Consider the following 16743-nt stretch of genomic DNA (forward strand, 5'->3'; position numbering starts at 1 on the left):
GGTTCGTCACACTAAGAAGGCTGATTAAAAGCCTTGCTTATACTTTCAGAACTCATTTTCCAGCACGATGAACTCCGCATGTGATTCGCACAGAATGCACAAGAGTCTGCTGTGGAAGAGGAGGAAATATTTTACTCATGACCAGGTCAGCCTGCAAAAGACTTCATCCCTCGTGGCTTATTTGGCTTCCTCACACTTGAAATATTTTGACGCATTCCACTACAAACCTCTCCGAATTCTATGTGTCTTGGAGAGGCAGAGCTATAGAATTGTATATACGGGCTGTAGTTAACCAGTTAAAGACCACCAATCTACAAACACTGAGGTAAAACCCATACGTAGCTAATGTCTTCATAAGTGTAGTGGTCTAGTTCACTACCCTTGGGTAAGCCTGGGTTCAAATCCTGTATCTCAAGATACAGGTGAAAATAGTCTGTAGATATAAAATCCACAAAACAAACAGCAAACAGTTGGTCCAGGATTGACTTGAATGTACAGGTCAGGACTGAGGTGCACTCGCTCTCTCACTTGTGAATGTTCTTCTTGCTACACTTTTACTTCCTGTGTCAGATTCATTCACCAAAGTGAGGCCCTCAGGCCGGACCATGAAAATTGACCTCAACTACAGGAAGTGATATGGTACCAGGAAGAAGGAAGTGGATAGACTTTACTTTGATACAGTGTGCTTCTGAGAAATCAGCAATTTGTTGACACTTATTTTTATGTGATATACATCATCATCCTCTCTGTAATAAATCTTGCGATGAAGATATGCAGGTGAGCAACAGGAAAGCGAATCAGTCGGCTGGAAAATCTCACTTTCAAATGTAACCTTTGTGTATTCTTTCTATGTAGTTATTTGATTAAACATATCTAATGCCACAATTGATAACTGATCGGCATGGCTTTTATTTTTTTAATTATTTCATGCTTCTTGCTTTTTAATAATAACCTTTCCGCCATGAATATATTATATTACCATGTCTAATACTAAGCACATGCATGTTTGAGGTTGTCCTTTACGTCACTATTACAAAAATAGAATGGTTTTCATTTTCTTCAGTGTCTGCCTTATTGGCATATTCTTCCAAAAAGGACCTAGAGGGTTTCTACATGTCTTTGTGATTCGCTGCAAGTCAGGTGGGTGTTGGAAATGATTGACATGCATTTACCATCTTGTGTAACAGGGAGGAGACCCTGCAAGCAAGCATCTTAACCACTATGCAAAAGCATTTGTGGGTATAGAGCTTTTAATCTCATCTCATCTCAGCGGCAGAATCCGTAACGACAATGCAGCACACCTTTACCCTTATATTGTATTTATGGACTGAAATTATAAGGTTACAGAACAGACCCTTTCTACTCGCCAATAGTTACATAGCAAAATGCTAGAAAAAATATCCTGCGCTCTGGGATCCTAACTTTCTGTCATGTTTCTCCGCATGGGGATGGGAATGTGCTGTTCTGTTACCAGCTCTGGGAATGTGTTTCTGATAACCGAGCATTTCAAATATTCTGGGACGCCATGAAATTTGAATCTCTCCCAAAAAGCCTATGTGCTTCCTATTATAACATTATAGTTAACTGGTGCCAGACACTGAATTAGCACCAGACCAGACTGTCCTTAAATGCCCCCAGATTCAAGAAACCCATTCCCCTCTCGATCGAAAATACCTCCAGATTGTGCTGTGCAACGCTGCCTTTTTCTTTATAGACTAAACTAACATAGACTAAATCTATCACAGCAATCATGCAAGGGATGAACAACACAAAATGGTGAATCAGTGAAAATAATCAGATTCATCTTTGAGTTGTTTATCCCACTTATAAGGTTACTTATTCGCCTGATATAATTTAATCATTTATATTTCCCACTTAAGACAAGCAGCCATCCATGGTCAGCCTGGGATTACCTCTAAAAATAAGTGTTTGGTGCAATCCAGGTGGGTTCACTGGTTCTGTACAATGCTGTGAAGAATCGAGCTGTGGATTATCAGGGTAGAAGTATTGTGTTGTTGCAAACTAATGAATGAGATAAAAAGGTATTCAAGCTATATTGAATACGAAAGCAATAACACATGACAGGGTGTTCCAATATGGTCCAATATCCGCACGCCTCAGGATGTTCCTAGACACGAGGCGAAGCCACGTTAAACAGCCCAGGCCTGCGGATATTGGATAACATTTGAACACCCTGGAGTGTGTCGTTGCACTTCAAAAATGGCAACCACACCCTACCCCTCCCAGAATTCCAAGCTGTGCTGGTTTGGTGACATATCTGCACAGGCTGGAGCACTTGTTAGCCAATGAGATTACTCTCTCTATTCTTGCCATTTTATGAGACCATCTCTTGAACGAGATATCCTTCAACACTGTATAATCACGATTATTTGTCAATGCCTGGAAAAGTCGCAATCAGACTGAAAAACAGTCTGTAGTTCCTGATAACCGCCCCATCCCCGTAGCTGGTGGTTATATCCCTACAAATCACTTGAAGAGCAAAGGGAAAAAATTGCTTATTATATTTATAGTGTCTTCTTGTAGGGTTATAGGACAGCGAACGTCTAAGCATGGTGGAAGTGAGCGGACCGAAGCTGAAAGCAGAGGCCTGTCTAAGTGCTCCCACTGTCGATACAACCCTCACACAGACATCACCATCCTATAACTCTAATACATACTGCTTTATACCAACCTTTACTTAGTGCATTGTCAGTGTCATTGAAAAGAGGGAAAACGCTGATGAATGTTAAGTGGCTGAGGTGCGCGCCCGATTGTGATGTCATCGATGGCTTTTGCAGTTGAATGGAATTCCGAGAGGTGCCTCAGGTATGATTTTAAAAAGCAGGTGGCGTCAACTGTGCTGATATGGAGAACACAGAGCAGTAAAAACTGAAAGTGGCCCAGCTAATGTCATGAATAGGGTTTCTCCGTGATGCACCGTGGAACTTGGGCTCTGATTGGCTGAAATATGCTGCGCAGTCTAATGTATCATACAGCACTGTACGGTACTACTGAATGTGAGAATGGATGCACGATTTGAAATAAATACAGTACGAGCCATAGTGATGACAGCCATAAGAAACACAACAAAAAATGCTTCACTGTGTTTGTGCTTATTAAACAAGGTTACATGATTAAACCATTATTTGTGCCCTTTGACTTCCTGCTCCCAATGTCCAGCCATCACTTTAAAATCAAGAGGGCCACATGGAGCTCAATGACAGTACACTACTGAAACGACTGACAGAGGGAGCTAAAACTGGAAGGAAATTCAGACAGATAGATAGAGATAGATAGATAGATAGATAGACAAAGCAATGCAGACTGTGTTAACTGTATTTTTCAAAGCAATATATATATATATATATATATATATATATATATATATATATATATATATATATATATATATATATATATATATATAGATATATATATATTTAGATATTTAGTTATGTGTGTCCCTCCCTAGCCCTATATCCAATATTTAACTCACCTCCACTACAGAGTACAATATCGTAGCTATATTCAAGCAAACGCAAGCGTTAACCTCACCAAACTCGGTTAGTACTCAGATTTCGTGCACAGGGAGCAGCATAATTTATGCAGCCAGCTCGAAAAAAAAAAAAAGTTGGCAGCCGTTCAGCTAAGGTTAACCAAGGAAACGGGACGAGAGAAGCGATTCAAAGCTCCAAGGCTTCGTGCCTTAAACTCGTGCCCTGGGATCATGACAAATATATTTGACCGTAGAATAATTTACTATGGGGGGCAATTTACACTTACAAAAAATTCACAATAGAAGACAAATACAATAGGAGTAATCTCTAACCAAAATCCAATACAGCACAATGCTAACTGCTCGATTATATGATTGCGTGTATGACTCGGATTATTATAGGATCATGTTCAATCAAGATTTTAGGATTCAAGATCTTATGTTTTAACAGTTTTATTATAATGTATCTATACAAATCACAATCGAGTTTAATCCCTTAAAAAAAAATCATTTTAAATCTTATGATTTGCGACTGTATGACGAGTCATGTTTTACAAATGCACACTGTGCATAAGATAACTATAACACATGAATATTAAAGGCTGTCTGGTTTGGTAGACTATCTGCAACTATGTCAAACTACAGAACAAATACAGACTAACAAAGAAAACACCGCTGCACTCTCAATTCGACAATTTAGTAGCTGCTGATACTCTACAGACGTTAACCTTGCAGATTCCTTTATCCGTACTGCCAGCACCAGTTCAATATACGCGTTTAAACCACTTTGCATATTTTGTATTCAATTAAATACTGCAAACCAAAAAATCCTGGGTTAACATACCGGCTCTCACTGAGCCCAAATCTACAGTGTTAGAACACGATCCCAGTTAGTCAGAATGGGTAATAATAATAATAATAATAATAATAATAATAATAATAATAATAATAATAATAATAATAATACAATAAAAAGTATGCATGCAGCCGTACATACCTTCCACCCGGCTGAACTGTTGCTATCGCCTTTGTCTTTAAAATAAGGGACATAGCGGACCATCCAGTCGTATATCTGCGACAGGGTGAGTCTCTTTTCCGGGGTGCTCTCGATGGCTCTCGTGATGAGGTCCGCATATGACTGGTTCCCCCATGCGTTCCGTCGGGACGATTTGGTTTTGCGGAGGTGCCCTGCAACATCGAGGGCAGCCCCGCACAGAGAGGCGTGCACGGCGGCGGCTGCGGGAGACAGGGCGCCTACTGAGCGGTTGTGCTCCAGCGCTGCGCCTCCGTTTAGCTCAGCGCCAAGACCAGTAGCATCTTTGGGCATTCCGGGCTCTTTCTTGACGGAGGAAGAAGGCGAGGAGGAGGAGGCAACTCCGTTTTCTTCCTCGCCACCTCCGGGGAAATCATCTGGGTGAGGGAGCGGCCAGGTGCAGGAGCGAGGCCGGCTTTGGGGCTCAAAATCCGGATCGATTTCAACCTGATGCGCTTCCAGATCAAGCGTGTCGTCCTCCTCCATCATAAGCATTTATTCCTTTCTATTAGTTTGTTTTTTGTTCCTGTCAGAAGCACAAAAAAAAAATCAAGTGCCAAGCCCAAGGACTGTATCGGCTTCCTTCGCCCTTTTATATTTAGAGAAGTCGTATTTGCAATCCAAAAGGAATGATAGTATGAGCAGATATAGTTAACAGTAACCTGTATTTTACAGCATGCAGCGGACGTGGTAGATCATTGTGTATTATTGCCGAACGTGCAATGTTAATAGTAATAATAATAATAGCAATAATTTGTCTTCCATTTCGAACCCCAAACAAAATTCCCAAGAACGCACAATAATAATAAATAAAAGAATTATAATGCAGGGGGTTGCTGCCAATCCATTTGCCGGGTACACCTAAGAAGAGACCGAAATCAACGGCTGCATCTGGAGATGTGTGTAGACTGGTTATTAAAACGCCGGTAGCAGCAACAGATGACAACGTCTCGACAGGCAGACAATCCACACTAGCGGTCCAGAATTCTTAAAAACCCCACAAACAGCCAGGGATAAACCCCAAACCTGGCCGCTCTGGCACAGCTTCCAATTCTTCACGCATAAAAACAAACCCCTGTCTTCTTTCTTGACTGATTTGAGACCTGCTACACAATGATGATATCCCGCTGGGAGTACAATTACTCTCTTTACAAAAATCAGGTCGTATGAATCATTTATAAGTGGCTGAATTCCAGGCAAAATCAGTTACTACTGGAGAGTGGTGAACACGGCTGTTGCTGTAGATTACCTCTCCCTTGTGCTGTACCCTCAATTCATACAGACAAACAGAAAGCAAAAAAGACAGCGTCTCTCTCCAGATTCCACGGGAATATGATTTAGTTTAAACCCGAGTTCTCTGTGTTGCTCATACTTTGCAGGGTTGTGTGCAAATGACGTTGGTTGCTCATAGTATTTACCGTACTATAGTGTATCAGATAATTGACTGACGTGGAGAGATCACTCCCACACTAACAGGTTTTACAAGAGGGGGGGGGGACACAACAACCACCAAACAAGCCCAAAGCGCCTCGGTTCAGGGGAAGGGGCGGGGGATCAGTGACGCTTAATGCAGTTCAAATGTTGCTAGGTGTAAAAAAAAAAATCACAGACAAAAAATCCTCAAGTAAAGCGGATTACTTTGCAGTCGGAACATTCAAATTCCCCAGCCCACATACATGCAATAATAATAATAATAATAATAATAATAATAATAATAATAATAATAATAATAATAATAATAATAATATGCAAGCAGGTAACTATAGTTGGTATCCAAAGAGCACAGAAACTTTTTAAAGTATGCGAAGTAAAGTTAGTGCACTTACTGAATAGGAATTATCTTGTGAAAAACGTCCCTGTTTACGTTTCTCTGTTTCGAGTTCCAGTTATCAAAGGCTCTGTTTTGTACTGGGATTCGGTTTCACAATGCAGCAGGCAGTGGATATTATTGTAGGGTGTAGGGAAAAAAAGGTAGTCACATACGTTTCACCGCCTTTGCTGTTAATACATGCGATGCGTTAGCGTTGTGGGTTTTGTCGAGGATACATACAAATTAGGTATGAGGTGCTGGTGCGTACTCGTGCCAGTGCTAACCCCACATCACGACTAGGCAGATTCGGATTATATCATTATAGATTCATCTGTTTCAATCCCAGATCAACCAGTAGAACGATGATGTGAAAAGACTCATTTGTATCCAGTGTGATTATACTATGGTCAGGCGGTCGGTATTGGTATAATTTACAGCAGTCAGACACCAGTTGCTGATTTTAATCGGAGCCTCTTTTAAAGCGGGCTTTGTGGTTAGTGCGACACTTGAGTTTCAGATCTCCAGATTTGAAGTAGACAACCCCCGATTGTGTGTCACGGCGCTTGCATCGCCTGCAGCCTGCCTGTCTTCTATTCATCACAGACCAGTCGTGTTTGTTGTGAATGTCATCTTCAATCGCAGCCAGTGTTTGACCCACGTGTGTTATTCACTCATATTGCTACATTGACCGACGGGATTCCGCCCACGCCGAAAGCCACAGCGCCGGCTCGTGATTGGACTCGACTTGACAGCCTGGAGTCCCGCCTCTACTACGTCGGTCGATTGATTGGCCGAAGCTTGACAGATCCGGCGCTGGATTGGCTGGCTGTCTGGCAAAAGGGGCCGACATTTTGGACACACACTATTTTGTGGAAAATCCCCCAGTGGTGACGTCATTCGCTTGCTATTGACAGCAGGTTGTCAAGGGCGACGGTAACCTCAACGCTTCACAGTTTCTTGATTAAACTAGTTAGACTTTCGCAACACAGAACGCGAGAAAAAAATAAATAAATACGAAGTCTGTAACTCGAAACACATGGGTTTGTGGTTGCAAATTCTTAAAATACCACAGAGGGGTTGTAACAATAATGCGGCGTCTCTTTCCATCCCAGAGAATGAAAACTTTGGGACTGCCAGCCGCATATTTAATTTAGCTATTGCTGGAGGTACACCCTATTCCATTTCAGCCCAGAGCGGCTCTAACGGGTCACATCGAGTTCTTCAACGAAACTACACAAGAACCTTTCACGGTGGGTTTTTTTTTTCCAGTGGTTTTCCTGTTCTGCTTAACTAAACCATTTTTCTTGTCATTTCTTGTTTAAAAATCAGAATCGAATTTTCAAAGGACATTCACACAAATGTCCACCATCTACAGCCAAACGCATTAAACCTCTATTTCTTCAGCCTGGGAAAAAAAAAAAAAAAAAAGGCGAGGGGACTTGATTGAAGACACTACCCAATCAATGCATCTTTATTACTTTCACGATAAATCAATTCACAGACAAAAATAACAAAAATTAATAACATACAAAACATGTAAAAGATGACAAAATACAAAATACACCCTTAAATTAATTATATACAGCAAAACAAGCCATTTCAATTATGATTTAAAAAGCCGTGATAAAAACATTAGTAAAAACAATTAACATTAAAAAGTAGTAAAAAAAAAAAAACAAAAAAAAAACAGGCTGCTAGAATATTCTCTTTAAGATACATATGCTAAATTATAAAAATGTGTCTTAGCACAGAGAGAAGAACGAGACGGCATATATATATATGGAAGCAAGTTTAGAACAGAAGGGAGGAAGCATTTATTTTACAGAGTTATAAATGCATGGAATAGCCTGCCAGGTGATAGCAGGATCTGAATGGCCTTTTCTCGCTCCCAGACTTTTCCTATGTTCTTATGTTCTCATTGTATTCGAAAGGGATTTCCATCAGCTGGGTTAGGAGTAGCCTATGTACCAGGCTGAAGTGCAGTGAGGGGACCTGATTGAAGCAACGCCGACTGGGTTAGCCCTGAGATGTGTCTGGAGTGACTGGATCTAAACTCCTCAGCTCATGCTTTGACCCTATTACAAAGTATTACAAAATGGCAAAAATAGAGGAAGAGGTCTCATTGACTAACAAGTGTTCCAATGGTGCAGATACGTCACCATACCAGCACAGCTTGGAACTCTTAGCACTTGAAACTCTTAGCACTTGGAATTCTTAGCACTTGGGACTCTTAGCACTTGGAACTCTTAGCACTTGGAACTCTTAGCACTTGGGACTCTTAGCACTTGGAACTCTTAGCACTTGGAACTCTTAGCACTTGGAATTCATAGCACTTGGAATTCATAGCACTTGAAACTCTTAGCACTTGAAACTCTTAGCACTTGGAACTCTTAGCACTTGGGACTCTTAGCACTTGGAACTCTTAGCACTTGGAACTCTTAGCACTTGGAACTCTTAGCACTTGGAGCTTTTAGCACTTGGAATTCTTAGCACTTGGAACTTTTAGCACTTGGAACTCTTAGCACTTGGAACTCTTAGCACTTGGAGCTTTTAGCACTTGGAATTCTTAGCACTTGGAACTTTTAGCACTTGGAACTCTTAGCACTTGGAATTCTTAGCACTTGGAACTCTTAGCACTTGGAACTCTTAGCAATTGGCACTTTGTTTGATTCACTTCACTACCATATCACTTTGGGAGGGGTGGGGTAGGGTGGGGGTGCCATTTTATAAACGCAGTAACACCTCAACAACCCAAACCCCCTAGGCGTGCAGATATTGAACCATATTTGAAAACCCTGTTGTGTTTTATTGCTTTTTTATACTATGGCAAACATTGTCCCCCTTTTTATATCAATGAGCTTTGTGATGTCATAGTCATGTTGATATCTCAAGGGATCACCACCGTTCTCTTTACATCTACTTTTGTTAGTCGTTTCAAATTTGAAATGACCGCATAGCCATTGTATGACCACAACCAAGGCGTGGAGAGATCCCACAACAACCATGTCATTTTCCTGTCATATTACTTAGGTGTCTTGTTATGATTTGATGCAATAATTGGTATTGTTTCTATAGAAACTTCCGACCATCATAATCTGATACACATCACACACTGTTTGCATGCAGAAATAAATGCACGAACAGGGACCGATCCTGAGAGCCTAATTACTAGCTGTCTCATTAACGTGGGATCACACAATTCATGCAATTGTGAAAATGATGACCTTCTCTTCTTTAACAAGCTGCAGGCTAGCACATTAGTGAGCACTTGTGAGTATTGAACACATGTTAAAATGAAGTGTGAAAATAGGGTTCACATGTACTCAGTCTCCCACTGGTCATCACCAGGGCTATTTTAGCTGGAGATCAAAGCATGATACAGTTGCCTCCTGGGACCTATTCACTTCCTGTGCTGTAGGTCACACGGGCTGATTTTCACGAAACTCATCAAAAATGATTTCAAAATGTTGCATTGCGTTGTATACAATACACTGCACAATTAACAGCCATGTAAGCAAACAATTAAATAAACAAAGAGGAAGTAGATCAAATAAATGGTGCATAAAATTAAATGAAAACAATATATTAAATAAACAAAGAAACAATCCACTGTCATCATTTTTCATATTTATTTCAACCAAATCTTTAGAGCCTATTAAAACAGAAATGAAAAACTAGGTATTGTTTGGGTTAATTATTAATTTATAAATACAGAGGTTTGTTTATATATAACATTTCCATCTTTTATTGCATTGCTTGTCTACCTGACCTGCAGTAATTAGGCTATTACCACCTCTGCATGGTGAATGCGTAATACAAAACCAGCACACACAGAGTCCTCTTCATGGGACCATGTGGCGGAGTGTCCCACCCCTATTTATTATTATTTGTATTTTTGTTTGCAGCGTGTATAAAAGCTCTGCATCTTTTGTTATTGTTTTTTATATTTATAATTTAAAAACCCCGTGAGGATACATGACTGATCAGCTACTTATTATTTAACTAGCTGACAGTCATCCTTACCAAACGCGTGCAGACTGTGGCCGAGGGGTAATAAGATAATTAACAGCTAGTTAACCCCTCGGCCAGAGTATAAGAACCTGCAGCTGTCCGTGCTGCAGGGTTGGAGTGTACAGAGAGGAGGTACGGGGAGATAGAGAGGAGACAGAATATAACAATTGTTAAAACGTGCTGGATTAGCCAGCACGACACTTACTAGTTTGTCTGTTTATTCGTTTGGCCCTCGTGCCCTTTAGTTTCTGTTTTGTTGTTTGTTTAAATCTTTTATTTTTGTTTTGTTTATTAATAAAATCACCTGAGCGCCGTTGCGTTCAGCTTCACCCGCCCATCCATTGTTTTGATTCAGTTACTTCCTGGTCTGTGACGTCACCACACTTCACCACTGCAAGCCAGCCTGCCACAGACCATCAAGAGATCCTTCAAATTGCATCACTGGTATCAATTGTATCACTTCAAATTGTATCAATTGGAAACAACAAGCATGGGAAACAAAACTCTTTTCCACTTTGAAGATACTGAGAAAGACTCAAGAGTCAGAACATCTGTCATTGACTTCATGAAGTTTCTTCTAGTATTTCACCATATTTGAATTTTGTATAAGGATGCCATTTTGAGTCTGGCCCCACTCAAGTTTGAGTTTTAGAACGTGTTACTGTTCGGTCAGTGGTTTTGTTGTGATGCTGCTTCCTGTTTGAAGTGCATGTTGATCTCAGAGTTCCCAAGGCAGGCACGAGAGTGAGGCTTATACCAGACATTCCTGAGGCAGTGAGTCACGGGGAGTACAAGACAGACAACGCCACACACACATCAAGCAAGCACGCACTTACTGAGACAGACAGACTGACTGACCCTACATACTGTACACACAAACACACACACCCCTACATGAAGCAAGCACGCACTTACTGAGACACAGACTGACCGACTCCACAAACACACACACAAACACACACACCCCTACATGAAGCAAGCACGCACTTACTGAGAAACAGACTTACCGACTCCACACACACACACACTCCCTCTCTCAATGTGTCCAAGCTATTTCAATATTGTGTACGTCACTGACATACATCCAGGAATGTATTATTATGGGGGCCTTTCAATCTATGTTTCGATTTACCTATACTGCACCAGGGCTGTCCAATCCCAGTCCTGGAGGGCCATTCCACTCCAGGTTTAAAAGGTAAAATAAAATGAGATAATTAACTGCTTCAGGGTGTTGATGGAGTTTTAATTGGTTCAACTAAACTATTTAGAACAAGGTTGGAACAACTTTGGCCACCCCTGAGCTACACTAAATGCCACACGAAGGTTGAGCTAAAGGAAATATTTCTGCATTAGAAGAGTTCTCCGACAATGACAATGACTTCAGTAGTGTTTGTTATTTTTGTTCAGGTGCTTGAACTAAGTTAGGAGCTGCTCTTCAGTTCGAATCTGCCATAACATTGGCAAGAGCAGAGCCAGTACCATTGGGAGATCTGCCCCTTTGGGGCAAGCTTGCTTTTGTTATGCATTTCAAGCAAATGTAGGAATGTAATTTAAAGCTACTTACTACTGAAGAGAAAACATCTAATGCAGAAATATTTATTTTAGTTAAACTTTCATGTTTTTCGCTAGTCACTATCTTTACCATCACAAAGTAAACTACACAGACAGACGGAAAGTTGCGGTGGAGTTAAATATTCAAAGTTTTCTTTCATAGCAACATCAAAGTGCCTTAACTTGGAATGTCTTTTTTGTCATGACTCGAGGGAGAGTTTGCACTCAAGCAGAGATGTAGCAGAAACACAGAGACGGTCTGTTTCCAGCTGTTGACTGCTTCCTCGTGGAGTCTAAACTGATTCCCTTGGGGTTTTGTTTGTCTCACTGGGCTGAGGCCTGTTGTGCGGTGTGAGGGGGAAAGAAGCCAGCGTCTAGCCCAGGAATGTGGGTCCTCCCCTGGCTTGGGGTACAGCCCAGAGCCACACCAATATCTGTCTGCTTTGCTCTTGTTTTTCTCACTTCTATTATTCTGACGCGGTGGGTGAATACAACAGCAATAAATATTTACAATTTCTTATTTTAGATAACAACACACAAAAATGGTTCAGTGTGTAAAAATATAGTCAGAAATTCTGGCCTGTGATTGGTTCAAACTTCATCATAAGAGCAAAAATAGATTTCACTATTGCCCTCTATACACCACCGGGCAAAAGTCTCCATATGTCATGTGATTGGTTCACATCACTTAGTCCAGCCCCTTTTCAAAGGAACGCCCTCCACCTCTACTCCGAAACAGCAAACAATTCTGTGACCTAACAGAAAATGAATTACAAAACATATTACAAAAGAAAGAACACAATCTGCGGTATGAACTTAAAAAACATTTTCTGTTATTTATTTCTGTTATTTACTTATGCTGTTGTATCAGCTATATTTAAACAAAATACTGTAGAGCCATAAATATATGCGACCAAAATATTTGGCGAATCACACCCATAAAACCTATTTTGCTCCAGAAATGTTGGCAACCTGTTGCACAGGTAGTAGAATATTACTTCATTATATATACAGCAGTAAGATATTCGTGCCAAAAATGTTAAAAATGTATTTTGCGAAAAATGCATAATAAAAGGTTTGCAAACATTTATGGCTTTACAGTATATAAAGTCATATTTACTATCCAACTGTGACTCTCTTATTATTTTGACTGTCTGAAACATGTACTGCAGATTCAGCTAATACTGGAAAATGAAATGCCCCTTGGGAAGACTATTGTTACCTCCAGGGTGCTGGTAACAATAGTCTTCCGTCGGTTCAATAATTTTCCACAATAGCCCTCCTCTCCAGTCCATATTTAGTACATATATATTATTGTACACCGTTACACTTTGCTCAACCTATACTCTGTCAGTATACGCCACAGCTGGGTTTGCAGAGCATTTACAGCACTGTAGCATCAACCACCTCTTGGTAGAAGTAATCCCAGGATAATCAAGTGGTTGTTGATGCAATCCAGGTGGGTTCCCTGGTACTGTAAAATGATCTAAAGTGTCAGCTGTGGCTCCACCTGGCAGAACAGAGGTTGACCAAGTCCTAGCAAACAAGCAAGCTCTAACCATACACCTCCCCCAGCACTCCAGACAGGTCTAGCATTTTTACAATATCCACATCAAAACAAATAGCCATCAAATGGAACTTTAAGCCATAGAATTACTGGCATTTCTTCACTCTAAACGTGTCCTTCTGCTTTTATTTTGTTGGCACAATACACATTTAAACAAACTCTTTAGGAAGTGCACGGTGTTTGAAGAGGAATTTCCGCAGTTCAGCCTTGGTATGGACATTCCCGAACTCAATTTCAACATGTAGGTGGCCCACTACCTGCCCCCAGATTGGTCGAGTGGTGGAATTAAAATGCAATCAAATAAAACAAGTCTAAAACAAACTGCGTTGAAGTTTACATCTGCGATAATGCACACAGGAGCAAGGGGTGTATTAAGTGATTCTTCCCCGCTGCAGGTGATCACAGGCAGACTGAAGCCTTCGCCTTGTCACAAATTACAGTGACCTACTTAACAGCACAGACACCAGAGTGAAAGAGCTACGAAAGTAATTGTATGGGGACCACTTTACCTGGTTCTGAAACATTCGTGAAGAGATGTTTTTCAGCACACTGTGCATGTAGCTCATGGTGACAAACACATGTGTGATTAATATTGCTCCGATTGTAGGATTCCGTTTGTCATTGCCGAACCTACAGTACAATGGGGGGACTGTCATTTTCAAACAAGAAATGTATTGTGTGAGACAAGACAGTCCTCAATTGTTTCTTGAAGATGACAGTTCCCTATTCAAGAAAACAAAAAAAAAAACTATGTAAGGCTGGAGAATGGCAGATATTAGTTAGACATTACATACACAACATTTAGCCAAGATAGATCAAATGGGGGCGGAGGGGGGGCTAAATGCCAGGGGATTCACAAAGTCCTCATTTATGAAAGGAAATATAATTGCTGTTGAGTTTAATGGTTGTGTTGCTTAGCAAGCCTGCACAGGAATTAGGCAACAATCACAGACTATATGAATTTTGTATCAGTTGATTTAATCGAAGAGTAGTAGTGAGCTGGCTTTCTGGTGTGCCCCCATCATTGTGCAGTAAAACTTGTCTTTTTGTTTGTTTTACTAAATATGTTCACACAGTGTAGACTTGTCATAAGGCCAGATGTATGCATTATTTAAACTTTAGTAACCAGCAACTTTAAAATGAATTCCCTTATGAACTCTGTTAGCTATTAAGAAAAGAAAAACACTAGTGTTTTTTTCCTAATAGGTTTCTTAGGGAATTGGTTAAATGTGTTACTTGAAAAATTAAACTATGTGCCTGATCATTCATATGTGATCATCTACAGCTCTTTTGTGGTACACTCCCTAGTGTGTCTGGTCTTCTCTGAGCTCGGGGCACACAGGGACAGGCGGCTAACAAAGGAACGAGGGCGACATCTAGGGGTCACATTAATCAATTCACTACCATTTTGTTTACAGTTAGTCTCTTGCTAACCCAAGTCTAAGTTGTTCAAAAAGCATTTTTTCAAGATTATTTCCGTCCATTCAAAATGGACTTCAGAAAGGATTCTCCTGCAACTACAGTCTACTACAGCAAGTCTGCCACAATTTTAACAGGTGAGGGGAATGACAGCAACTTTTCCAGCCTCGGCTGTAGTTGTAATGGCTTTCTACCAATTCCTTTTTACATTTCCCTTAATATTGTATGGTGTTTGCAAACCTTCCGAGTGGTTCTGGCTTCTCAAATATTGATTATTATTGTTTCCCTTTAAATCTGCCTTTACCTGGCTATGCGTTTGACAGGAGAATCCTAAATGCAGGGACTGAATTGCCTACTGGGAATGTGACCTTTGAATTCTGGCAGCCCCATAATCTTACACTTGAAATGAATTCACACCACTCAGAGTACCGTGTCATTATGATATTGGGCTTATTTAAGTAATGTAACGTGTAAAGCAGTATTTGGGGCTTGTTAAAGTAGGGCTTACTATATTATAATGGTTGGAAGTTTTTAATGTAATATAATTCACTACATGGGATTGAACCAGACCTACATTTAGTGCCAAGAGATGATGGTTGAAGTAAGCAGGAGGTTCGAAACAGCCCACTTGTTATATTACTGAAATGACCAGACGCCTTGAATATGAGAAATCTGGCTCTAGTACTGAGGCAGTTGCTTCAGTAAGTGCATTCCACTGAGTTGTGTTTCATTTTGTCAGTGTGAAAATGCAGCTCGTATAAACTCTCCTCTGACCTAAACATTTGCAAAGAAACAGCCCAATTATAATAATTGGTTCAGTCATATAAAGTTGTGAAAAGTTATAAAAGTTTTTTTTTTTTAAACTTGTCCCGTGGTCAGCCCTCATTCAGAGATCACTTCTTTTTGTTGTAACCTTTGCTTTTTTGCTTTAAACTGCTATGTCATGCTGACTTGCTAAATTCCTCTTTTAGTTTATCCTCATTTGTCTTGTTAACATCCTAGTGGCCATGGTGGTAATTAAACATTCAATATAAATGATGGGAACATGCTAGAGTTTAATTGCATTCCAGGGTTCACCTCAGTCTCTACACGTATGATGGCTTTCATGAAGATCCTTCTTCATTTGCAGCACGAATTGCTTCTTCAACAAGAACAGGAAGAGCTACCTGTAGAACAAGAATATGAATCCAGTTTGACTGCTTATTTCTCCTGATCTATCAACAGATAGTAACATGTTGATATGTATTTGGTGTAAACAATGTCTAGATCTGGACAGAAATATTGGAGTAGTTTTCCTTGTAGATCACATCATGTGCCTGATCCCTTTTTATAAAATGGTATTAGTAAATATTGTGAGTCTCAACAGATAAATATGACGAATTCATTTACTGAAACAGATGTCTGCCACAGTACAGGTATTTTAAAAACTTAGGAGTAAGGGAGAATTCTTTACTGAATGTTTTAGGGGTTACTATTACAATTACATATCATTTGGGACTTGGTACATTAGGTGGACATAATTTGATATTATAATTGTTAATGCAATATTATAAAAAAAGGCTTAAAACCTGTAATTCTGGTACCATTTAAGCATTGATGTTCAATGTGACACTTAATGAAAGACCAGGTGAATTGTACAATGGCAAGCACTGTCCCCCTAGTCATAACAATGGTCTATGTGATGTCATAAGAGACACCTCAAGACATAGTCATGTTTCTCTTTCAACCCATACATTTCAATTGACCTCATCATAGCCATCCTATAATCTCCATATAGCACTCCAGGGTGTGTGTGGTTGTGGGATATCACTTCTTGAGTTGGCTGAAGGCACAGTGATACGCGAAGCTTGGCAATA

The 16743-nt window shown here is 40.2% G+C and overlaps 1 protein-coding gene across 1 annotated transcript in view; it reads right to left on the minus strand.

Annotated features, from left to right (window-relative positions):
* Positions 1-5978, minus strand: part of LOC131701545 (forkhead box protein O6-like) — a 46436-nt gene extending 40458 nt beyond the window's left edge. Inside the window, exon 1 of the mRNA XM_059000175.1 lies at positions 4494-5978. Coding sequence (XP_058856158.1) covers positions 4494-5024 — 531 coding nt within the window. The 5' untranslated portion in view covers positions 5025-5978. The remainder of the gene's footprint in view (positions 1-4493) is intronic.
* Positions 5979-16743: the final 10765 nt, after the last annotated feature.

The sequence above is a fragment of the Acipenser ruthenus genome, chromosome 25 (assembly GCF_902713425.1).
Source record: "Acipenser ruthenus chromosome 25, fAciRut3.2 maternal haplotype, whole genome shotgun sequence".
In the NCBI taxonomy this organism is placed as follows: domain Eukaryota; kingdom Metazoa; phylum Chordata; class Actinopteri; order Acipenseriformes; family Acipenseridae; genus Acipenser; species Acipenser ruthenus.